Genomic DNA, 26340 nt, shown 5'->3' with positions numbered 1-26340 from the left:
TTTTTAGTTTTTTGAGGAACCTTAATACTGTTTTCCAGAGTGGCTGTACCAGTTTGCATTCCCACCAGCAGTGCAAAAGAGATCCTCTTTCTCTGCATCCTTGCCAACATCTGTTGTTGCCTGAGTTGTTAATGTTAACCATTCTGACAGGTGTGAGGTGTCATCTCATTGTGGTTTTGATTTGTATTTCCCTGATGATGAGTGATGTTGAGCAGTTTTTCATGTGTCGGTTGGCCATTTGGATGTTTTCTTTGGAGAAGTGTCTGTTCATGTCTTTTGCCCATTTTTTCACTGGATTATTAGTTTTTGGGTGTTAAGTTTGATAAGTTCTTTATAGATTTTGGATACTAACCCTTTATGTGATATGTTGTTTGCAAATATCTTCTCCCATTCTGTTGGTTGCCTTTTAGTTTTGCTGATTATTTCCTTCACTGTGTTTTGATGAGGTCCCAGTAGTTCATTTTTGCTTTTGTTTCCCTTGCCTCTGGAGACGTGTTGAGTAAGAAGTTGCTGCAGCCAAGATCAAAGAGGTTTTTGCCTGCTTTCTCCTCGAGGATTTTGATGGCTTCCTGTCTTACATTGAGGTATTTCATCCATTTTGAGTTTATTTTTGTTTTTGGTGTAAGAAAGTGGTCCAGGTTCATTATTGTGCATGTCGCTGTCCAGTTTTCCCAGCACCACTTGCTGAAGAGACTGTCTTTATTCCATTGGATATTCTTTCCTGCCTTGTCAAAGATTAGTTGGCCATATGTTTGTGGGTCCATTTCTGGGTTCTTTGTTCTGTTGATCTGAGTGTCTGTTTTTGTGCCATGCTTATTTTTTAATTAGATTTTTTTGGTGTTTAGCTGTATAAGTTCTTTATATATTTTGGATATTAACCCCTTATCAGATATATTATTTTCAAATGTCTTCTCCAATTCAGTAGACTGCCTGTTTTGTTTGTTTATGGTTTCATTAGCTATGCAAAAGCTTTTTATTTTGATGTATTCCCAATAGTTTATTTTTGCTTTAGTTTTCTTTGCCTTAGGAGTCATATGTAGAAAATTGTTGCTATGGCCGATGTCAGAGAAATTACTGGCTGTGTTCTCTCCTAGGATTTTTATGGTCTCAGGTCTCACATTTAGGTCTTTAGTCATTTTGAGTTTATTTTTGAGTATGGTGTTAGAAAGTAGTCCAGTTCCATTATTTTGCATGTAGCTAGCTGTCCAGTTTTCCCAGCATCATTTATTAAAGAGACTGTCTTTTCCCCATTGTATATTCCTTCCTCCTTTGTCATAGATTAATTGACCGTATAAATGTGGGCTCGTTTCTGGGCTCTCTATTCTGCTCCAATGAGCTATGTGTCTTTTTTTTTTTTTTCTTTTTTTTTTTTTGTGCCAGTACTATACTGTTTTGATTACTCCAACTTTGTAGTATATCTTGAAATCAGGAGTTGTGATGCCTTCAGCTTTGTTCTTCTTTCTCAAGATTGCTTTGGCTATTTGGGGTCTTTTGTGGTTGCATACAGATTTTCGTGTTACTTGTTCTAGTTCTGTGAAAAATGCTGTTGGTATTTTGGTAGGAATTGCATTAAATCTATAGATTGCTTTGGGGATTAAAATTCATTTATATTCAAAGTAATTATTGATAGGGGCACCTGGGTGGCTCAGTAGTTGAGCATCTGACTCTTGACTTCAGCTCAGGTCAGGATCTCATGGTTTGTGGGATTGAGCCCCGAATAAGTTTCCACACTGTCAGCTTGGGATTCTCTCTCCCTCTCTCTCTCTGCCCCTCCCCCACTCTCTCTCTCTTTCAAAATAAATAAATAAACTTAAAAAAAACCAAAGTAATTATCGATAGATATATACTTATTGCTATTTTGTTATTTATTTTGTAGTTGTTTTTATAATTTACCTCTGATCCTTCTCTTGCTGTTTTTCTTGGTTTGTTGACTTTTTTTAGTGGTATACTTGGATTCCTTTGTCTTTATTTTTTGTATACCTCTTACTGGGTTTTGACTTGTGGTTACCATTGGGTTTGTATATAACATCTTCTGCGTATAGCTGTCAACATTAACTTGACGGTCACTTAAGTTTGAACCCATTCTTTACTCCTCTCCTCCCTGTTTTAGGGAGTCATATTTTACATCCTTTTATTTTATGAATCCCTTGACTGATTTTACAAAAATACTTACTCTCACTTATAGTCTTTCCTTTCCACTCAAAGAGTTCCCCTTTAATATTTCTTGTAGGGATGGTTTAGTGGTCATGAACTCTTAGTTTTTACTTGTCTGAGAAACTCTTTCTCTCTCCTCGTCTGAATGATAGCCTTGTTGGGTAGAATTTCTCGGCGGCAGATATTTCCCATTCAGCACCTTGAATATATCATGCCACTGTAAAGTTTCTTCTGAAAAATCCACTGATAACCTTATGGAGTTTTTCTTGTATGTAACTGTCTTCTTTTCTCTTGCTGCTTTAAATTTTTTTCTTTATCCCTACTTTTTGTCATTTTAATTACTATGTGTCTTGTTGTGGACCTTCTTGGGTTGATTTTTTGAGGGGGGGATCTCTATCTCTGTGCCCCCTGGATCTGGATATCTGTTTTTCTCCCCCAGATTAAGCAAGTTTTCAGCTCTTATTTTCTCAAATAAAATTTCTGCCCCCTTTACTCTGTCTTCTAGGATCCCTATAATACGAATGTTATTATGCTTAATGGAGTCACTGAGTTCCCTAAGACTGTTCTCAATTTACCTATCTTCTAGCCATTGATTTGTTTCATCTGGCCTGCTATTTATTCCATCAAGTATAGTTTTAATTTCATTTATTGTGTTCCTCATCTCTGATTGGTTCTTTTTGATCTCTTTGTTAAAGGTGTCCTCCACTTTTTTCTCAAATCCATTGAGTATCTTTATGATCAATACTTTGAATTCTCTATCAAGCATATTACTTGTGTTGTTTTGCTTAGGACTTTTGCTGTGGTTTGGTCCTGTTCTTTCATTTGGGACATATTTTTCTGTCTCCTCATTTTGTCTCTCTGTGTCTATTTCTGTGTGTTAGGAAAGTAAGTTACATCTTTTGTTCTTGATGGTAATGGTGTTATGAAGAAGAGGCCTTATAGTGCCCTGCAGTGCAGTGTCCCCAGTTTTTTAGGGTCTGATACTTCGTAGAGTGTGTCCTGTGTGTGTTTTGTGTGCCCTGTTGTTGAGTCCTGGCCTCTTTTTCCTTCAGTCCCATTTTCTGAAGAAGCTTTCTTTACCTGTTGTGGGCAGCGTTTGGTCCCCAGAAGAGGTGGGGAACATTTTAACAAGGTGGTCTGCTTGGGAAATGAGACCTGCTGCCACTACCAATGCCAGAACTGACATTCTGCAAATCACATGGGTGGGGAGACCAGGTCTGGTGGGTGTTGCGCTGGTCTTCTGGGGAAGGGGGTCCACAGTGCTGGGACTGAGGCAAGTGTGACTAGGAAAGCTGGGTTCCCTGAAGTGCAGGGGGCAGGGCTTGGTGCAAGCAAGTTAGGTAGTGAGTGTTGACACTGGGCTAGCTCCCACAGGTGGCTATGTGTTTATGTTGGGGGTTGGAGGAGGGAAATGGTGCATGCTAATTCCTGTGTTCCTGGAGGGGCCTCCCTGTGATCCCTGACTCTCAGGGCCATGCTCTGATATGAGTGAATCACTCTCCCTCCTGTCTTTTCCCCGGCATTTTTCAAACTGCTTGTTCTTTGTTGTGTCTGCAAGGTCTTTCATCATGCTGTGTCTTTAAGGGTGGGGACTCCACTTCCTAATGCCCTTGGGGCTCTTCTAGAGTGGAGCCTGCTGATTTATAAAATTTCAGGCTTTAAGTCCCACTCATTGTAAGAACTCATGAAATTTGGCTTTTCTTGCTTTCAAAGCAAAATGTTATGGGGATTCATCTTCCCCATGTGGCCTCCCTGGTGTGAAAGTCTGTTTTTCACCCTTCTCCATGCCACTGTCTCCCTCTCCACTATGGGCAGCCATGGTCTGTTTCACTCCCAAACTGCATCTTTGCCCTTCCTACCTTCTTCAATGTGGTCTGTTCTCTACCATTAGTTGTGGAGTTTGTTGTGGGTTATTTATGCTGATGTGAATGTTATCTAGTTGTATTCATGGGACAGAGTGAGCTTAGGGTCCTCCTACTCCACCACCTTCCCAGCATCTGATCTCTTAGGGAATTATAGACATTTTAACAATATTCTTCCAATTCATGAGCATGGAATATCTTTCTATTTGTTTGTGTTGTCTTCAGTTTTTTCATCAGTGTTTTCAGAGTACATGCCTTTCACCTCCTTGGTTAAGTGTGTTCTTGGATATTTTATTATTTTTGGTGCAATTGTAAATGGAATGTTTACTTCTCTTTCTGCTATTTCATTATTAGTGTATACTAATGCAACCGATTTCTCTGTGTTAATTTTGTATCTTATAACTTTACTGAATTTATACATTACTTCTAATAGTTTTTTGGTGAAGTTTTTAGGGTTTTCTATGTATAGTATATCATCTGCAAATAGTGACAGTTTAACTTCTTCCTTACCAACTTGGATGTCTTTTATATTTTTCTTGTCTAATTGCTGTGGCTAGGACTTCCAATACTATGTTGAATGAAAGTGGTAAGGGTAGACATCTTTGCTCTTGAGGTTAGGGGATAAGCTCTCAGTTTTTCACCATTGCATATGATGTTAGTTATGAGTTTTTCATATATGACCTTTATTATGTTGAGGTATGTTCTCTGTAAACCTACTTTGTTGAGTTTTTAGTATGAACAGATACTGAATTTTGTCAAATGCTTTTTCTGTAACTATTGAGATTATTATATGATTTATATCCTTCATTTTGTTAATGTGGTGTATCATGTTGATTGATTTGTAAAAGTTGAACCATCCTTGCGTACCTGGAATAAATCCCACTTGATTGTGATGAGTGAGCCTTAATGTATTGTTGAATTTAGTTTGCTAATATTTTGTTGAGGATTTTTGTTTCTGTGTTCATCAGAGATATTGACTTACAGTTTTCTTTTTTTATAGTGTCTTTGGTTTTGGTATCACGGTGATATTAGCCTTATAGAGTATATTGGAAAGCTTTCCTTCCTCTTCTATTTTTTGGAATAGTTTGAGGAGAATAGATTTTTAACTGCTCACTCAATTAATGTTGTTTTTTTAATCCAATCTAAAGTTGGAACAATAATAACCATTATCACATGGGTTTGTTGTGAGAACTAAGTGAAATAATGTTTGCAAAATACTCAATGCCTGGCACACGGTAAGCAGTTGGTAATTGTTCGCATTCATAGTCCATTGTACATTCTTTTGCTTACCTTTTGTCAACTATCTAGCATTCAGGGATGGGTTGGATTTTTTTAAACAACCAAATGTCATTTAAAGCAATGTCTTTTGAATGAAAGGAGTGAACACTTTTGGAGTAAAACCACTCTGGGTAAAAAAATCCAGGTGTAGCAAGGAAGCAGAAAGACAAATTTTCTTATGTGGATGGCAAGTTGTCTCTGAAGGCAATTCTGAAAGATATTATTAAAATTACAGGATTAAATATAGAACTTCCAAAATGGATTTCTTTAAAGTAGTTGGCAACCTGAAGAATGCCAAGAATAATAAGATATTGCCCAACATTAATTCGGTCATGAAACATCTTTGAACAGATGCTGTATACATATCATAACTTATGATCTACTTATACCAGGAGATACAGGCTTCAAACTCTAATATTATTTTATAAGCCATGGAGTGTTATGATTGCTTGGGCTATGGGTAGATGAACTAGTCAGGGATGTCAGGATATGTGTGTATCGATGAGAGTTGATTTGAGAGGATTTCCTGACTGTTTTGTGGAGAATGAATAGCTATAGTAGGAAGTAGTTGGATTGGCTAACTACTATGGGTTACAGTAGTTAAGAGGCTATAGTGGAGGTTCCAGAAATATGTGGTCAGCAATTTAAGGATTTGGTGATGAATTAGATTTGGGAGGTGAGGGAGAGGAGAGGTGTCAAAGATGGCTCCTCTTTTCTGGTATTTGCACGTGGCAGTGCCATTCCAGATGAGGAATACCAGAAGATAACTAGCTTCTTGAAATCTATAAAGAAGTAGGTGGTTGATTCTAAATCACATTCTAACTGGATAGAATGGCCTAAGGGAAAAATGAAAATACAAGTAACGTGTTATGGGGACAATGAATTCTGAATGAATGTTAAAGGAGGAGAGGCATTTTAATAAAAAATACTTTTCAAGAGGTTTAGAAAGTTTGGGAGCTATCTAGGTTAAAAAAAAAAAAGAACCTTGTCTTTTTTCACACAAACTCCAAATATCTTACCTACCTCTGCTACCTGGAGGAAACTATAGCAGGAGGGTATTTGGGAAGAGAATTCCTGATGGAAGATCAAGCATAAGTAAGGTTGCTGAGCCAAGAAAGGGCCTAGTGTATTTGGGAAATTATTACAGTATGAATGATTTGAACAATTTATAAAGAAAAATACAAAGTTTATTGGTATGCTTCATGAATTGAAAATTATTTAATGCATGAGATACTAATTTTGTAAACTATTATTTTCATTAATAAAAATACTTTAAGTGGAAGAATAAAGTATAGTGGTTGCTGAATTTTTAGGCCTAAACTTTTAAGGAACTTAATTTTGAGAGGAGATCTTGCTTTATTTATTTTTTTTTCAGACAATATGGTATGTAATGAGGCAATAAAATCAGTGTAACCCATGTAACTCTACATAAGGAAATAGTTTGATTTCTTTTTGTGATATGTACCAACTCTTAGCAGTATTTGTTTTGTCTGAAATTCCAGAGTGAAAAATTCATTCCTTTGGTCTTCTTTAGCAATGCATTTTTTCCCATAAGATGGTGATTTCTTATTACTTATCTGTCATTTACATGAAGGATTACCAAACTTTTCTGTAAAGGATTAGATAGTAAATAGTTTAAGCTTTGTCGGCCAAGAGGTAAAATCAAGGACAGTATGTAGGTACTTAATATTATGAGAGAAGATAAATTTCCACAAATATTTATTGATGAAAACCAAAATATTATTAATGAATGCTAAAATTTGAACTTTATATACTTTTAACTTGTTATAAATATTATTCTTTTGATTTTTAAAAAATCTTTGGAAAATGTAAAGCCATTCTTTGTTCATGGGCCAAACAAAAACAGGTGGCTGGCCAGATTTGGTTGGTAGGCCATCATTTGCCAACTCTTGATTTATATTATGTTGTGGAAGTGTGTCAGTCATTTTATGTGATCATGTTTTCCTTTTTTTTTAAAAGTTTATTTTCAGCGAGAGAGAGCACAGAGAGGGCAGAGAGAAAGAGAGAGAGGGAGAGAGAGAATCCCAAGCAGGCTCAGCACTGTGAGTAAAGAGCCTGATGGGATCATGACCTGAGCCAAAATCAAGAGTCGGACACTCAACTGACTAAGCCACCCAGGTGTCCCACTCATGCTTTTCTTTTCTGAGTAAAAGGGAGAACATGAGGACCTTGGGCATTGTTAATTGAAAGTGCATGTGAGGTGGTGAAGCCTCTGGTGGGAGTAATTTTGGTTTGGTTAGTTTTGGCTTTCTGTTTTTATAAAAGCTCTGGATAAATAAAATTTCTGAAAAAGTCCTTATTTCATCTTCACTTTTGAAATGTATGTAATATGGAATGGTTATGGAAACTCATAACAGTTTTTAAGAACATAGCTGTGTTTTTGCTGTAAAATTTAGATATTAGTCTAAGGTGTAATCGTTGTGTGGCACAGAGTTTATTTTTCTTTGAAATATAAATTATATGATGATTAATTACCAAGATTTACAAGTTAGTTTCAAGTGTTAATCAGTTCTTTTTTAAATTTTTTAAATGTTTTTTTATTTATTTTTGAGAGAGAGAGACAGAGTGTGAGCAAAGGAGGGACAGAGAGAGAGGGAGACACAGAATCTGAATCAGGCTCCAGGCTCTGAGCTGTCAGCACAGAGCCTGACATGGGGCTCAAACCCATGAACTGTGAGGTCATGACCAGAGCCGAAGTCAGATGTTTAACCCATTGAGCCACCCAGGCTCCCCTCAAGTATTAATTTAAATTCTTAATTCTCTAACTTACATTATCAAATTGAAGGGTTTTTACTTTATTCATTATGCCAATTACTTCAGATATGATCATGGTATTAACATAGATAAAGGTTTGAGAAAACAGTGGCATTTGTGTCACTTTTGACCATCTGAAAATCAAAGAGTTGCCATGGTTAATGTGAAGCTTTATCTTATGAGAGGGTCAGGTTCCCAAATCATCACATAAGTTGAAAATGAACAGTCAGAATTACCTTGAATATCTTTAAGGCACAGGGACCCTGTGGGACACAACTAAATGGTCTCCAAGCAAGCCCAGGGGAGGTAGGCTGAGCCCAAGATGACCTGGCTGGTTAATGTTTGGGGTTGTACAACACCTTAAGACCAGAATCATATTCCTTAGGTGAGATGCTCATACTCCCACACTGAACAAGGAACAGAGACTGACCTAGGCAGCAGTGAGTCATTGTTATCTCATGCATCCACCAAAGCCTTGATTTGAATAGATGACTTTCTTTTTCTTCCCCTTCTCCCCACGTATATAGTTGAATCTATGAGAGTTAAATGAACATATGATTACAAAGCAATTTACAAATGAAATGAGTTCTAAATATAAATTTGTTTTTAGATGAGCCTATCTATATGATTAACTTAGCAAGAGCAGTGATTTCCAGTGTCCCAGAGAGTCCTGAGGTCCTGTGGAGGGAGGAGAAGGAAGGAGTGGGCACGACATTGGCATTCTCACTACTCTTCAGCAGCCCTTCCCTTACTGCAACATTCCCTGTTTATCTACTATATGTGCTGAAGCTCTAAGTATGAATTTGTTTGGTAAGAGAATCCTGCTTTTAAAAAGTTGAAAACCACTGATTTAAAGAGTATTTCCGATAGTCATAATTCTCTAGTGCCTATAACCACACAACAGTTTTCTCAAGCAATGCAGGTAGAGTGCCTGCTCAAGCCACTGGGAAGATTTCTTGCTTCTCTCAGGTGGTGGCTCTGGGATGCCTTGTCATGGGGCAGAGACTCCCTTAGGAGAGAAGGGGAGAGGAAGTAAGAAAAGATACCCCAAACTCCTTTGCTGTCAATCTGCTAAATTCCCTGTCTGCCTCTGGCCTTGTGATTTACTACTCCTGTCTTCTGAGGGGGGAGGTAGGGGAAGGACAATTACCAACACTCCCCCCTCCCTCCACCACTTCCTGGTAGTCTCCAGGTTCAGGGCTCTATAGGTTCCAAAATTATACTTTGGTGGCACCAGGCTGTGTTATGACTTTTGTAGGCCCTAGGTACTTTTGCCTTTGGGGATGCTTATGCCACAGAAAATATTAAAGGCTGGATTCATGATTACATGCTCATCATTATTGAACTTATTTTTTTCTTCTGATTTTCAAAGAAACTAAAATGAAAATGTCTTTATAGGTCCTTAAAATGTCATGGTCCCCAGGCTGAGTCTACTGGATCAGTCAGCCCTGGTTAGGGCAAGAAGACTGAGTTGGAGGAGGAGGACTGTTTTTTGGTGGGATGTGTTAAGTTAGTTTATTCTTTCATTGTTTACTTATAGCACCCATCTTCATTTTCTGGTGCACCCATCTAGCCCCCATCACATACCTACTATGCATCAGACATTAGTCCCACTGGGCTGGATTGGAAGACAAATCTGAGAGGCAGAATTGTTACCTCTCACAGAAGACTGAGGCTTTCTTATGAGGTCCTGTGCATCATGCCTAGCTCTTTCATTCTTTGGGGTTTTCCTGCCAAGTAACTCCGTATTCATGCAAAAGAGATTTTGGGAAGTCTGTCTCATTAGACTTTGCCAGATGTGTCCAAACATATCTGAATCCCATTTAGACTCAAGATGGGACAACTGATATTTCAAAAACTTGAGGGCTATTTTTATTAATCTTTTCTTTTGATCTGTAATAATAGCCTTAAGGAATGGAGAATAAGAATTAATAAGGAATATTCTTTTAAACTTTCTCCTTATTTCTCCTGACTGTGCCTTAAATTAAGCCCTCATCAGCTTCACTTAGATCCTTTCATTGTCTTCAGGAAGAACTTCCAGTTTTTACCCCCACTAAAGTTTATTCACCAGACACTTATATTATGTTATTTTCTCACTAAAAATTTGGTTGAATCCCTACTAACCACAGAATAGAGTCCAACTCCAAAATATGTACAGAATAGAGAGTTTTTCATGATTTGACCTTACTAACCTCATACTTTTCTCTTGCCATCTAATGGCTTTACCAGATGTATCAGTCAGCTAATGCTGTGTAACAAAACCTGGACTCCAGTGGTTTAAGACAATATTATTATAGCTTTTACATCTGTAGATTTACTGGAATCGGCTGATTTACACTGGGCTTGCACATGTGTCTGTGGGTCAGTTGGCTTGTTCATGTATCATTGGGTCAGCTGGAGACTTTAACTAGGGCAGCTCTGTTCCATGTGTCTCTCTTTTGGGACCAACATATAGACCAGGCACTTTCATGTTTTTTTCACCCTGGAACCATTGGTTTGACCAGTCAAAATGACTGCACAAAGGGACAGCAGAAGCTCAAGAGAACAACATATAAGAACTCTTGAGCCCTAAATTCAGAATTGGCACACAATACTTCTGCCTCATTTTATTGGCCAAAGCAAATCACATAGATGAATTAAGAGTCAAGACATAGGAAAATATACTTTGCTTCTTGATGGAAAAACTGAAAAGTTACATAGCAAAGTGTGTAGGTAGAGTGAGAAGTGAAGAATTGAAGCCATTAATGTGATTTGACACACCAGCCATCCACTACACTTTTTAAAAAATGTTTATTTATTTATTTTGAGAGGGGAGAGAGGGAGAGGCAGAGAGAGAGAGATTGAGATTGAGAGAGAGAGAGAGAGAGAGAGATAGAATCTCAAGCAGGCTCTGTGCTGTCAACTTGAACTCACCAACCATGAGATCATGACCTGAGCCAAAATCAAGAGTTGGACACTTAACCAACTGAGCCACCCAGGTGTCCCATATCCACTACACTTTTAAAACTTCCTGAACATACCATATCTGCTTAAGAAAGGAATGGTAAGGATTTGTTTTGAGCCATTGTGTCATGAGGAAGCCTGACAAGTCTATTCTTGCTATAACACTATTATGATGTTTCCTGCTTCTTGATCTTGTGACTCCTTTGGTTTCTTTCACACTGATTCTGTGATCTTGCCAGCCTTTCAATACCATCTACATGAAAAAGGGTCCGTTTCTGATGCTCCCAACTGAGAACAGTGATCAAACCACTTCATGACTTGAATAAGCTGTTTGCTTCTACCCAGAGATAAACTTTGTTGCTTCAGAAATGAGCAAAGTGGGAGGAGGGAAATTAAGGTCATAGGTAATGTCGTTCAAGTTCTCACAACTTCATATAAACCCAAATGAATAGAGTGATTCCCCCCTTTACATTGGAATCTGGCTGTCAGTACAGCTATTTTAGAGAAGCAAACCATAGGGTTCCTCACCATCCCTTGGAAGTAGAACTGGGTATAGGGAGTGAGGGGACCAATATGAAAATACCTTTCATCCTCACCTTACCTATTGGCAGTAAGTGGCATATTTGTGCCTGCCCTGGGGGAGGAGAAAGGACTTGAAGATTTGACCAAGGAGTCTTTCTCCACATGAAATGCCCTTTGTATCCACTGGGCACATTTAACTCCTACTTTTCTCTTATGCCTATTTTGTGGAAATACTGCCTTCTATTTTAAATCTATTTAATCTGCCCCCTCCTCACTCCAACTCTGTGTTACAAATTTACTTTCTGTGTCTTTCATGCCATGTATTATTGTTATTTATGTATGTACCAATATATATGTTTGTCCAGGCTGTGAATACCTAAGTGATCAGAATCGAGTCTTACTTGTCTTTTTATTTTTAGTAGGATGGATCAAATGAATGCTGAATCTGTTCTATCAGATCATAAACAACCTGGAGGCAAGATTATTTATCTTGTGATTTTTTATCCCTCACATCACCCTGCATAATTCCCTGGACTTAGTAGTCATTCTTTAAATAAATATTTGTTGAATGGTATAAATTAAAATATGCTCTCTCTTAGAGACATGAATTTTATTATTGAAGTATTTATGTTATTAAATCATGTGTGACATTAGGAGGTTTCAAGAACATTCTTATAGGTCCTTCTGAAAATTTATCATTTCTACTCCCAGATCCATACAAGAAAAAATTGGAGGAGCTGGAATTTAGTATGGAGAAGGGATAACTGAAGGCTCCTTTATGGGTGGTATTAGTCATTTTTCATCTTTTTTTTAAAAAAAAATTTTTTTTTAACGTTTATTTATTTTTGAGACAGAGAGAGAGAGAGCATGAACGGGGGAGGGTCAGAGAGAGGGAGACACAGAATCTGAACCAGGCTCCAGGCTCTGAGCTGTCAGCACAGAGCCCAACGCGGGGCTCGAACTCACAGGCCGCGAGATCATGACCTGAGCTGAAGTCGGCCGCTCAACCAACTGAGCCACCCAGGCGTCCCTCATTTTTCATCTTAACTAAGGAAAGTGTATATGTAAAAACTGCCTAAATTATAAACATAGTGTAGATATTATTATTTATAGATCTGTGTTATAGGACTTACAGAATTTCCTTCATTGGCTTTGTTTAATAATAGGACGAGGAACCATTTCTTGGTGTGGGCTTATAACACCTTTTGCTTCTAGTAAGCTCTTTATTTCTCTGTGATTTGGTAGCCTTCATAAATGCTGTTAACATTTGGTTCATGGGATGTGTCCTTTTTCCAAATTTTTATTTTAATTCCAGTTAGTTAACATACTGTGTTATTTTAGTTTCAGATGTACAATATAGTGATTCAACACTTCCATACATCACCCCGTGCTCATCACAACAAGTGCACTCACCTACTTCACCTATCCCCCCACCCACCTCCCCTCTGGTAACTATCAGATTGTTCTCTATAATTAAGAGTCTGTTTCTTGGTTTCTTTCTCTCTCAATTTTTTCCTTTACTCATTTGTTTTGTGTCTTAAATTCCACATATGAGTGAAGTTATATGGTATTTGTCTTTTTCTGACTGACTTATTTAATTCAGTATTATACTCTCTAGCTCCATTCATGTCATTGCAAATGGCAAGATTTCACTCTTTTTAATGGCTGAATAATAGTTCATTGTATGTATCCATACCAGCTCTTCTTTATCCATTCACCAATCATGGACACTTGGGCTGCTTCCATATCTTGGCTATTGTAAATAATGCTGCTTTAAACATAGGAGTGCAGGTATCCCTTTGAATTAGTGTTTTTGTATTCTTTGGGCAAATACCAAGAAGTGAGATTGCTGGATCATAGGGTAGTTCTATTTTTAACTCTTTGAAGAACCTCCGTACTATTTTCCAAAGTGGCTGCACCAGTTTGCATTTCCACCAACATTCACAAGGGTTCTCCTTTCTCCACATCCTTGTCAACACTTGTTGTTTCTTGTGTAACAACACAAGATTTTAGTCATTCTGACAGGTGTGAGGTGAAAGGGATGTGTCTTTTAAAGTTGCTGATATATGTAATGAAATGTTAGATGATACTATTTCATGATGTATGTGGAATAATTACGTGGGACAAAGAAGGGTGTATTAAGTATCTCCTGGTATATATTGTTAATGAACACACTTTTTGTTTTGATTAATAATCTAGCACAAAGTACTTCAGTTTTTAATAGATTTTCTTAAACAAAAAGGCTAACAAAAATTATGGAGACTAGGTAATAAGGAAGAAAACACACACTTACCTAAATAAATGATAATTGTTATGTGATTCTGAGATCATAGGTTTTCTAGGAAATGTCATGACATATGTGAAGAGCTAGAGTTTTACCTTTTGGGTTTTTTTTCAGTTATTTATTTCTTTGTAACCGATCACCCCAAACCTTAGCAGCTTAAAGTAATGGACATTTATGATTTCATATAGTGTCTGTGGGTCACAAATCCAGGGGCAACTTCTGTGTATGATTCTGGCTTGAGGTTTCTCATGGGATGTCATCAAGATCTTGTTGGGGGCTGCCATAATTTGAAGACTTGATTGGGGCTGGAAGGTTTCAATTCCAAGACTGGCAATTTGGTGCTGGAAATTTGTAGGAGACCTCAATTCCTTATCATGTGGACCTCTTCATAGGATTGCTTGAGTGTTAACATGACAGCTGGTTTCTCCTAGGGTGAGTGATCTAAGAGAGAGTAGGTGGAAGTTGCTGTATCTTTTACGACATAGCTATACACTATCATTTCTGCTATATCTTACTGATTATTGATTACACAAGTTAGCCCTATTCACTGTGGAGGGAACTGCTGGGAGGTGGAAATCACTAGGGACCATCTTGGACACTAGCTCCCAGAGCCTTTTTGTTAATAAGACCTGGGAATGGTACTACAAATGTTTTTGCTGAATATTAGGATAGGTTAGGTGTGTGCTAACTTAGTAAGTTTTAAATTTTTTGAATGATTTTATAATAGAAAACATTTAAGAAAATAAATTGAACTTGTTATTTGATTTTAGGGACAGCAAAAACTGATAGAAATGTTCAGATTTAATGTCATCTGAGAAACCATAACAAAAATGTTTTCATCCTTTTTCAGTTTATGTCTTGAAAGTTTTAGAATTATAAATTCCTGTTGGCTAAATAAATAAAAGAGGTATAAAAACTTTCAACGTGAATTGATACAGGCATATAATTAATCAGGTGGTCTTATATTAAGATATGAAATGAGAACCGCTGTTCTCCCTTCCCTCTTCCTCTGCTCCCAGCCCCAGTTTTTTTTTTTTTTTTCAGAGGCATAATTGGAACTGGTGCATATTCTGATATTTGTACTCTTATCCTCATCTCTGCCTATAAACTGAATCCCTGTTGAACTTGGGTCCTGTACATAATAATTAGGTTGCTTGAGTACATTGCTTTGTATTAAAAAAAATTATTTCTAGTCTGTTATTTTAATTTCCCTAATTAGATTGTAAACTTCTTGAGGAAAAGAACCTTGCCTTCTAATTCTCTTGGATCCCTGGCCCTAAAGCACTGTAACACACTGTTGGTCAATAGCTGGTCCTAAATCACTGAATAATTATTGCTTAATTCAGAGGAATATCATATCTGATATAGTAGATACCATAACCTAGAAGCAGGCATATTCATTCATATTTATCTGTAGGTTTTTGAAAGGAAAAGCCTAGATTTGTGTTGCCTTCCCTGGTATGAATGTTAAGGAGTAAGGGATAGTGCATTACTTGATAATATTCTGGAAATATTTTTCTGATTATATCTGTTTTAGATGACCTGGATTAAACAAACTTTTCATGAATGCTTCAATAATTTTTTTCTAAAAGTACTCTATAGTTTTATGAGATAGGGCACCTATCAGAAAAGTAATATGAAAAGTGGAAATCATGGACTGTATTCTGTTAGGACTTTGTGGAAAAGATACCATACATAGTTAGTTATAGATAGTGTCTGTAACAATTTTGATATTTAAATTTATGTGGTAGCCATTCAAGTTGGTTTTTTTAATCATATTTTTTTACAACTGACAGTTTACTGAATATATGATCCAGCCATCCAGAACAATCATGTAAAATGTTTAATTAAAAAAAAAAGTCAAATGTGGTTGGGAAGGTTTGCAAAGCAGCCCTGACACATTCTTGGTCCCGTAAGCAGGATTCTGCAGGCCAATGCCAGCAGGGTTTTGCCTGCGGGGAAACAAGAAAAAGTCAATGCAAATCAGGGCTGTTTCTCAAGAAAATAACCTGTGTGGACAAGTATTAGTTTAGGGCTATAAAAATGTCTTTTCTTTCCTTCTTTCTGAAACTTAAACTTCGTAGTAAGTTATTTAAAGATAGCGCACCTTGAATAAGTGCTGACGAAATCTTAAAAGAGTATCCGTTAAAAACATTCTTTTGGCCCATGTCTTTGCAGCCAGCCTCCTCTGGGGAGAACTTGGATTGCATGAGGAAGAGTAGGGGGAAAGTTGCGCTCAGCACCTCTCTTCTTTTAAAGAGGATTTGAAAAGAACACAGGTTCTGCCTAACAGGCCAGAGGAACACTGCTGCTTCTGTTGCTAGTCCAGCGGCTAGAAGCGGTTCAGGGGAAAGACCGTGGGCTCTGTTTGTTTTGAATACTACACAGCACACTTTGGGGCTCCGAGCTCTGGTTTCAGTGGCTGAAATCTGCGCTTCCTTCAGACTTCACTGATCTTTCAAGTTCCTTCCGGCTCTGACATTCTGGACTCTAAGGTAGACACGAGAGGTCGAAGCTGCTCTGTGAAACACATGAAAAATGTATCCAGGATTGTGAAGCTGGGCTGCTCATAGCTTTATAAATTTTCAGGTGTTTAAAAATTTGTTCAGGGACGCCTGCGTGGCTCAGTTGATTAAACATCCAACTTCGGTTCAGGTCATGATCTCATTGTTTGTGGGTTCCAGCCCAGTGTCAGGCTCTGTGCTGATAGCTCAGAGCCTGGAGCCTGCTTCTGATTCTGTGTCTCCCTCTCTCTCTGCCCCTCCCCTGCTCATGTTCTGTCTCTGTCTCTCAAAAATAAATAAACTTTAAAAAAAAGTTAAAAAAATTTGTTCAACTCTGACAGACCATGTGAAAAATGTAGAAGTATATTAGTTATTATAGTTTCTGACCCAGGTGGACAAAATAGCATTAATACATGTAGCTCCCCCTTATCCATGGTGTTGTTTTCTGTGGGTCCAGTTACCCACAGTCAACCACAGTCTGGAACCAGATGATCCTCCTCCTGACATATTGTCAGAAAGTCAATAGTAGCCTAACACTATGTCACAATGCCTCCGTCGTTCACCTCACTTCATCTTGTCATATAGACATTTGTCATCCCGTATCATCGCAAGAAGGGTGAGTACAGTACGGTAAGATATTTTGAGAGAGAAACCACATATACATGACTTTTATTGTAGTATATTGTTATAATTGTTCTATTTATTATTAGTTATTATTAGTAATCTCTTACTGTCCCTAACTTATAAATTAAACTTTATCATAGGTATGTCTTTATAGGAAAAAACACAGTATACATAGAGTTTGGTACTATCTGTGGTTTCAGGCATGTTGGAACATATCCCCTGTGGATAAGAAGGGACTACTGTAATTGTATTTCTCTTAAAATTTTTCAATTTTTTTTTAGTCCCAAATCCAAGATTTCTGATTCAAGTCAACTTTTGTATCTTCAATAAAGTTTTTTAGTTTTCCTCACACTCTTAAGGCACTGTTTTGATAGTTTATATTTTTGTTGCTTTTGTGATTTTGTTCCTTTTTTCCTTTTTCCTTTTTTAAGTAGGCTCCACGCCCAATGTGGGGCTTGAACGCACACCCCTGAGATCAAGAATCACATGCTTCACTGAGCGAGCCAGGCTCCCCCCTTTTCTCATTTTCTAAATTTGGTTTTTGTTAATGGATTTAACTGCTAAATAACATTTCTAATACTTTTGCATTAGATTCTTTTGAGTTTTCTAGGCATACAGTGATAGCCTCTTCAAAAAACAGTAATTTGGTTAAATCATTTCCTATAATTGTTTTATTTATGTTTCATATCTAGAATCTGTAAGTATAATGTCAAATGATGTTGGTGACAGTAGGCATCCTTATTTTGTTTTTATTTTAATGTGAATAATAATAGCTATTATGTACAGAATATTTTCTATATTCATGTATAATCTCATTTATTCCTTATAATAAACATGAAAGGTATGTTCTATTATTATCTCCATTTTATAAAACTGAGACCCAGAGAGATTAAGTACTTTGTTCATGTCTGCCCAAAAGTAACAGAGGCAAGATTTAAATCCAAGCAATTGGATCACAGAGCATGTATGTTCAACCAACTTATCATACTGCCTTCCATATAATTTTCACTTGAGACTGCCATGAAGATGATTATGTTTTTTTTGACTTATAAATTAATTAATTTCCTGAGATTAAGTGAAGCAACTATTTTACTATTTTTTAAATTTGACTTACTAATTAATATATTTCCTAAGGTTAGAGGAAGCATATTTTTTTTTACTGCTTTTTACTCTTTACACATCCATTATGTGTCTCTGTTGCTAGAATTTAATCTAACACTAGCAAAATTATTGTCAATAAATGGTTATTTTTTACATTACAGGTCTTTTTTAAATGTCAGATGTGAATTTTTCTATAATATATTCTATGAATGTATTATAATACAAACAAAAATAAGTCCTTTTGTCATAGGACAATGTCTTATAACTATCAAGTATACATTTTACTGTTAGTAAAAATGTCAAATGAGCAGAGAATATCTCCAAGTCCTTACCATACTAATCACTTTTCTTTTTACATTGAAGTGAAATTCACATAACATAAAATTAACCCATCTTAAAGTGAACAATTCAATGGAAACCTAGTATATTCACAATATAGACTCATTAACTCCATTTGGTTCCCAAACAATTTCCTCACCTGAAAGGTTAACTCATACACATTAAGCAGTCACCCCCCCATCTACTGCTCTCCCCACTTTGCTTTCAGCGCCTGGCAACCATTAGTTGGCTTTTTGACTCTATGGATTTATCTAGTCTGGATTTTTCATATAAATGCTGTCATACAATATATGTATGGCCTTTATGTTTGGCTTCTTTCAATTAGCATACTGTTTTTGAGGCCCATCCATGCTATAGCATGCATCAGTGCTTCATTTTTTATTTTTTGGCTGAATAATATTCCATTTGTATGTATGTGCCACATTTTTTCATCCATTCATCAGTTGATGGATATCAGGTTGTTGCCACCTTTTGGCTATTGTGAATATTGTTACTATGAAATCGATGTACAGATGTCTGTTTGAATACCTGCTTTCAATTCTTTTAGGAATATTCATAAAAGCAGAAATGCTAGATTATATGGTAATTCTATGTTTAAGTTTTAGGTAACCATCAAACTGTTTCACAGTGACTGCATCATTTGCGTCCCCACCAGCAATGTACAAGTTTCAATTTCTGCACTTTCTCACCAACTCATGTTATTGTCTTTTTTTTCTATTATAGCCATCCTGGTGAGTGTGAAGTGGTATTGTGATTTTGATTTGTGTTTTCCTAATGATTAAAGATTTTGAATATCTTTTCAAGTGCTTTTGGCTATTTGCATGTCTTCTTTGGAGAAATGTCTATTCATTTTCCCTTCATTCTGTTCAAGAGATATTTTATATTGATTGATTTTCATGTATTTAACCATCTTGAATTCTTTTAAAAAATTTTTTAATGTTTATTTTTGAGAGAGAGAGAGAGAAAGAGAGAGAGAGAGAGCAAGTGGGGGAGCTGCAGAGAAGGAGACACAGAATCCAAAGCAGGTTCCAGGCTCTAAGTTGTCAGCACAGAGCCTGACCCAGGGCTCAAACTCATGAACTGTGAGATCATGACCTGAGCCTAAGTTGGATGCTTAACTGACTGAGCCACCCAGGTGCCCCTTAACCATCTTGAATTCTTAGGATAAAACTCACTTGACCATGTCATCATAGTTTGCTCCTGGCTCAGTTTGCTAGTACTTTATTCAGGATTTTTGCATCTATACTCATAAGGAAAATGGTCTATAGTTTTCTTTTCTTGCAGTGTCTTTATCTGGTTTTGGTATTAGAATTATAGAATTAGTTACAAAGTTTTCCTTCCTCTTTTATATTTTGGAAAAGTTTGAGAAGGATTGATGTTAATTTTTCTTTAAATGTTTGGTAGAGGGGTACCTGGGTGGCTCAGTCGGTTAAGGTTAAGTGCCTGACTTTGGCTAAGGTCCTGATCTCACCATTTGAGCCCAGCATCGGGCTCTGTGCTTACAGCTTGGTCTGGAGACTGCTTTGGATCCTGTGTCTCCTCTCTCTGCCCCTCCCCGGCTTGTGCTCTCTTTCTCTCTCTACTCCTTCCCAACTTGTTCTCTCTCACTCTCTCTCAAAAATAAATAAATTAACATTTAAATGAAAAAAGAAAGATTAAAAAAATGTTTGGTAGAGTTCACCAGGGAAGCCATCTCGTCCTGGACTTTTCTTTGTAGGAAGGTTTTTGATTACTGATTCAATCTCTCTATTTGTTATAGGTCTGATAAATTTTTCTGCTTTTTCTTGGGTCAGTTTTAGTGGTTTATTTGTCTTTTTATTTTATTTTTAATTTTTTTTCCTTCTGCTTTTTTAGTGGTATTATCAATTTGTTGAGACATTACTGTTATACTTTTCTTCAGTTGCTTTGACAAGGTTTCCTTAGCTTTTTAATGTATTTAAAAAGATGATTTAAAGTGTTTATGTAATAGGTCCAATGTCTGAGCTTCCTAAAGGATGGTTTCTATATCTTGTTTCCTATGTTGAGCCATAATTTCTTGGATTTTTTGCATGTCTCTTTTTGTTTGTTTGTTTGTTTTTTGTTTTTGTTTTTGGTTGTTGTTATAAACTGGACATTTAAAATAATATAATGTGATAATTGTGGAAATAAGATCCTACTTCTCCCCCCAGGGTTTGTTAATGGTGCTATTTCCTATTGTTGTTCTTGTTTTTCTTGTTGTAATTAAAAAAAATTAGTGACTTTCTTGAACTAACTTTGTGAAGTTTGTATTCTCTGTTGTGTGTGGCCACTGAAGTCTCTGTTTTATTAGCTTAGTGGTCAGGTAATGATTGAATATAGATTTTCTTGAATGCCTGGAACCAATGTGTCTCAAATTTTCGGAGGGGCTCTTTTGTGTGTTGGGACATACCTCAGTCCTCAGGCAGACAATTTACAACCCTGAGTTAGTTCTAACTTTCAGCTTGCCTAGAGCCTCAGTGTCAGTCGGAGGTGAAAACTTAGGACTTCTAGTCTTTTCAGAGAATGTGCACAGCCTAAGGTGTGCAAATCAATGTAGTGTAGGCACCTGACAATTAGCTTTTTTGATTGTAATGTAAGTGCCTGACATTCAGGTTTTGATCGCTAAGGCATTCATTTAAAAGACATCCATCTTGAATGTGTGTCAACTACACAACTAGATAAAGAGCCAGGCTGCCCCAACCATGAAGTTTCCCTTTTTTGGAAAGTTCTGGTTGACCTGGATAATCCTTTGACTACCTGCCTGTGTTTTCTTTCCTGTGCTTTAATTCCCACACTTGTGTTTTAAATTCACCAATAAATAGTGAATCTGGTAAACCCTGGGCATCCCACTTCAACTCTAATAAAGTCAGAACCCCAGGTCCATGTCCCATTCCTCTCCCTCCCTCTCCTAACAAACTCACTGTGTGCTCCTTGGTATGCCATGTACCCTTTAGAACTCATAAGTGATAAACCTTGTCTTTTCAAAGTTCCCTGGTAGTTGTTGCTGGGGTATGTGTTGTAGTGATAATAAGAACAGCACGTGCTGATCCAGCCACAACATTTGCTGTGGTTGGGGAAATGTCTCCGAGGGCTCACCACAAATAGTATGAGCCCAGGTAGTTGCCCACAGGTATTTCCAGTTAATAGCATCACTATTGATAGGCTGAGACTGACCATAAACAACTGATAGACATTCTTATGGCTGAGAGTTACTAAAATATTTATTTTATTGTTATCTTTATTTTTCAAGACTACTGCTTATTCCCAGATTATGGGAATAGGGCAAGTTAAAACACTAAACATACTCACTGTTCTTACTGTGATTAGTCATCATTAAAAAGTGCTCCCTGGGTTGCTATAAGCCTTTCAACAATCAATTATGAGGCATACAAATAAACAAGGAAGTATGACCCATAGAAAAAAAGAAAAAGCCCAGGCATTGGACTTTAATTTGACAAATACTTTTAAGTTTTCATATATTTTTGTCTTTATATTTACTTTATTGGGTGGTTTGGAGATGGATGCTATTTTTGGCTTTTCTGATACCATTTTAACCTGGCTTTTTCTGCTAAGCGTAATGTTTTTGAGATTCATGCATTTTATTGCTTATATTATTTGCTTATTTTTATTTTAAAAATGGGATCTTAAGTGGTTATTGCTGGTATGAAATTTTATTTATTGAATTTATTAGATATGCTTTGGCCTACTAGTTTTTCAGTTAGTTTTCTTTTTTCCATGAAATATATGGTCACATAATCTACTAATAGTAACTTTTTGGTCTTCTACTCTATGTTATTTATACATGTGGTGTTTCTTTACTTGTTGCATTAGGCCTCATCTATCTAATATTTTATTTTGAAATATGTTTGGTGCAGGAATCTGCAAATATCTCCCGTGAGGTTTAAGTTTTTTTGTTTCTAGTTACTTTTTACTCAGATATAGGTGTTGAATTTTATTGATGGTCATCCTCAGCAGTTACTGAGTTAATCATATGAATTTCCATGTTAATCTGTTAATCTTATGAACTAGCAATGAATTTTCCATGTAGTTCTGGGAAGAATTTCCTTAGTCAAGATTTATTGTTTCTAAATATGATGATTAGTTTCATTTGAAAATATTTTAATTGGGATTTTTTTCCCATTTATGTTCACAAGTAAGGTAAACTATAGGTTTCTCTTTTTTTATTTTTTATTTATTTTTATTTTTATTTTTTGTGAGAGAACGCATGAGCAGGGGAGAGGCAGGGAGAGAGGGAGACACGGAATCTGAAGCAGGCTCCAGGCTCTGAGCTGTCAGCCCAAGACTGAGAACAGAACTGTCAAACTTGTGAACCACAAGATTGTGACCTGAGCTGAAATTGGATGCTTACCTGACTGAGCCACCCATGCATCCCTAGTTTTCTTTATTAAGATATTTTTAATCCATCTTTGACATTGTTACATTACCTACATGAAATGTGTTTAGAAATTTCTTTATTATAAAATATTTTCAATTGTAGAAAAAGTACTCACCAGATTTTTCAAAATTTACTCTTTTTGTCATACTCACTTCAGATTGTTTAAATAAATAGGAAATTACAAGTAAAGTAGAGGCCCCCTTTGTACCTGTTTCCAATTCCAATAATTCTCTTCCTCCTCAGGTGTGAATGATATCCTGAATTTGGTGTTCATTATTGTCAGGGTTTTATACTTTAATGTTACATTTATAAACCTAAAATATTGTAAAGAAATTTTTGTAGGATTTCACATTTTACATTTCCTGTTTAGTTAGTATATTTATAAAAAGCTAAATCTCAGGGGCCAGATAGTGTTGGTTTGAAATTCCCAAATATAATAATGAAATTTTCTAGTTCTCTTTTCAGTTTTGTTAGTTTTTTTCAATGTCCTTTGAAGCATTGTCATTAGTGCGTAATTTCATATTTTCTGAGGAACTTAACTCTTGTATTATTATGAAATTATCTTCTTTTTCTTGCTAACATTTCTTGTTTTGAAGTGACGTCTACTTTGTCTGATATTAATACAACCACTCCAGTTTTCTTATGATTAATGTTTGTGTGTTATAACCCCCTTAATCCTTTTACTTTTAACTTATTTATATCTTTATACTTAAAGTAGGTTTCCTATAGCAATCATATAGTAGGGTCTTCTTTTTCTCTGCCGTGACAATCTTTGTCTTTTAACTGGAGTATTTAGAACCATTTACATAGAATTATTGATATGGTTGGGTTTATGTTTACTATCTTGCTATTTGGTTTCTATATGCCACATTTGTTTATTGTTTTTTTCCTCCTCTTTACCTGCCTTCTTTTAATTATTTTTAAAGCATTTTATGGTATTTTGTACTACTTAATTAGTTTATTTACCTCTTTGTTTTATTGTTTTATTGTAGGTGCTAATGGATTTTACAATGTGCATATTTAAATTATCCCTATAGATAATATAATGTTTCACATATGGTATAAGAAACTTACAGAAGAATACTTCTTTTCCCTTCTCCCATCATTGTGCTATCATTAATGCATACTTCATATCTATATATGTTATAAAACAATACATTACTAATTTTATTTAAACCATTCATTATATTTAAAAATATTTTAAAAGAGAAAAATGTCTCTTTTTATTTTACACACATTTTAAATCATTCTACTACTTATTTCCATTGTGTGCATTCAAAGTTTGACCTGATACCATTTTCCGTCTGCTCAAAGTATTTCCTTTAACATTTCTTGTAATGCAGGTTTGATGGCAATGAATTCTTTCACCTTTAGTTTGCTGAAAAAGTATTTCACCTTTGGTTTTGAAAGATAATTTTGCTGGTTATAGAATATTATGTAGACAGTGTTTTCTTTCAGTACAGGTACTCTAAATATGTTGCTTCATTGTCTTCCAGTCTGCATAATTCTGATAGGAAGCCTGCAATGTTAGTTTGTGGTAATTGTTACCACTAATTATTTGTTTCTTTGTACTTAATGTTTCTCTGGATGCTGATGAGATTTTTTGCTTTATTACTAGTTTTCTTCATTTTGACTATAATGTGCTTGGCATAGTATTCTTTGTGTGTTTCTGCTTGAAATTCATGGAAATTTTTGCATCAAGGGTTTATAGTTGTTATCAAATTTGGAAACTTTTGGCCATTTTTTTCTGTACAAATATTTTCTGCTCCCTTCACACTCCCTTTTCTGGGACTCTAATGAAAGATTATGTTAGACTGGGTATTAATTTTCTTTCAGTTTTTATTTCTCTCTGTGATTCATTTGTGTTGTTTCTATGTCTTCAAGTTAACAAATATTATCTTCCTGCAATGTCTTCTCTGCTATTAATGCCACTCAGTGAAATTTTTATTTTAGATAATGTGTTTTATCTAGACATTCCATTTGATTCTGTTTTTTTAAAGCTTATTTATTTATTTTGAGAGACCAAGTGAGCATGGGAAGGGCAGAGAGAGAGTGGGGGAGGGGCTGAAATAGGGAGAGAGAGAATCCCAAGCAGGCTCCACACTGTCAGCACACAGCCCTACATGGGGCTCCCTCTTGAGCCATGGGATCATGACCTGAGCCAAAACCAAGAGTTAGATGCTTAATTGACTGAGCCACCCAGGTGCCCAATTCTTTTTTTTTTTTTTTATATCTTATGCTCCTCTTATATATTCGAGCATTTTATATTTATATTGGAAATTTCAAGATCCTTATCCACTAATTCCAACATATCTATCATTTCTGACTCTTTTTCTAATTTTTCTTCTTTTAAGTGTCACATATTCATGCTTCTCCATGAGACTGGTCAAATTTGATTGAGTGCTGAATACTGTGCATTTTACATTGTAGAATATGAGATTTTGTTGTTTTCCTTTCAAAAGTGATGGAGTTTGTTCTAAAAGTCCATTAAGCTACTTGAAGATCAGCTTCATCTTTTCCAGCATTATTTTAAAATGTTATTAAAGTCCTAAGAAGCCATTACTCTAGAGCTGATTTAGCACCACTACCGATGTGTGACCCTTCTGAGGTTTATAGTGAATGTACTAAAAATCTGGAGGAGAAAGGGGGTGTCAAAAGTCATATGGTCAAATGCCTGTTTTAAAGAGGATAAAACTGAGGTTAAGGGGAGCAAAATAACTTGCCTGTTGATACCTGGTCTGTGACTTTACAGTTTGGGCAGGAGCTGGGTCTCTTTATTACTATTCATTGTTAGATGTTGTGGTGGACTGTCTTCTTACCACTTCAGCTGAATAGAGACTATATCATAGCAATTAGCATTAGTAGTGATAAAAATGATACTAGCAGTTATACTTATTGAAATTTTAAGTATAATCATACTCCTTCTTGCTTTTGATTAGATTAAATTTTTGTTTTGATTTTATCTTTCTTGTGCAGCCATTTAATAGCCGTGTTTTACAGTATCTCTACCTTTACTTAATTGTCTTATTAAATCTGATGATATACCTACAGATGCCAATAATTTAAAAAGCCGAGAAGTCAGAATAATAGACAAAATATTTTTATTGTGTCTTTTGTTTTATATTTCTCATTTACTGCATAGTATTGATTAGCTTGTATTTATTCCCCACTGATTAAATGAGTAGAATTTTGCTGCATTGAATAATATAGCTCAATGATTTTAAAAACTGTCATTATTTAAATTGTTTTCTTTTTCTTCTTCAAGGATACATCTTTAATGGGGAAAGAGTACGGTCACAAGCCATCTCAAGTGCCAGCGAAGCAAGGATTACAGATAAGTTTTGAGGAACCTCAAATGGTAAAGTCTTTAATAAGAATCCTCCCTGCCAATATTGAAGTAGTAGCCTGTGTCTTGTTGCTAGAATGCTTATCTAAATAAATAATTTATTTTAGAGGTGTGTTTAACTGTAAAAATCCCTAATCCAATATCACTTTGAGAGTCTTGGCTCTTTTCGGTCACTGTTGCTGCCTATCATAGACCTTTGGAGATAAGGCCCAAAA

At 36.0% G+C, this 26340-nt stretch overlaps 1 protein-coding gene across 1 annotated transcript in view; it reads left to right on the top strand.

Moving 5' to 3' along the window:
- Positions 1–26340, top strand: part of TTC6 (tetratricopeptide repeat domain 6) — a 205674-nt gene that overhangs the window by 39333 nt on the left and 140001 nt on the right. The window contains exon 3 of the mRNA XM_049611599.1: positions 26045–26137. Coding sequence (XP_049467556.1) covers positions 26045–26137 — 93 coding nt within the window. The remainder of the gene's footprint in view (positions 1–26044; positions 26138–26340) is intronic.

This window comes from Panthera uncia (assembly GCF_023721935.1).
Source record: "Panthera uncia isolate 11264 chromosome B3 unlocalized genomic scaffold, Puncia_PCG_1.0 HiC_scaffold_1, whole genome shotgun sequence".
Taxonomy (NCBI): domain Eukaryota; kingdom Metazoa; phylum Chordata; class Mammalia; order Carnivora; family Felidae; genus Panthera; species Panthera uncia.
The sequence above is the reverse complement of the archived record's forward strand: the minus strand, read 5'-3'. Positions and strand labels throughout refer to the sequence as shown.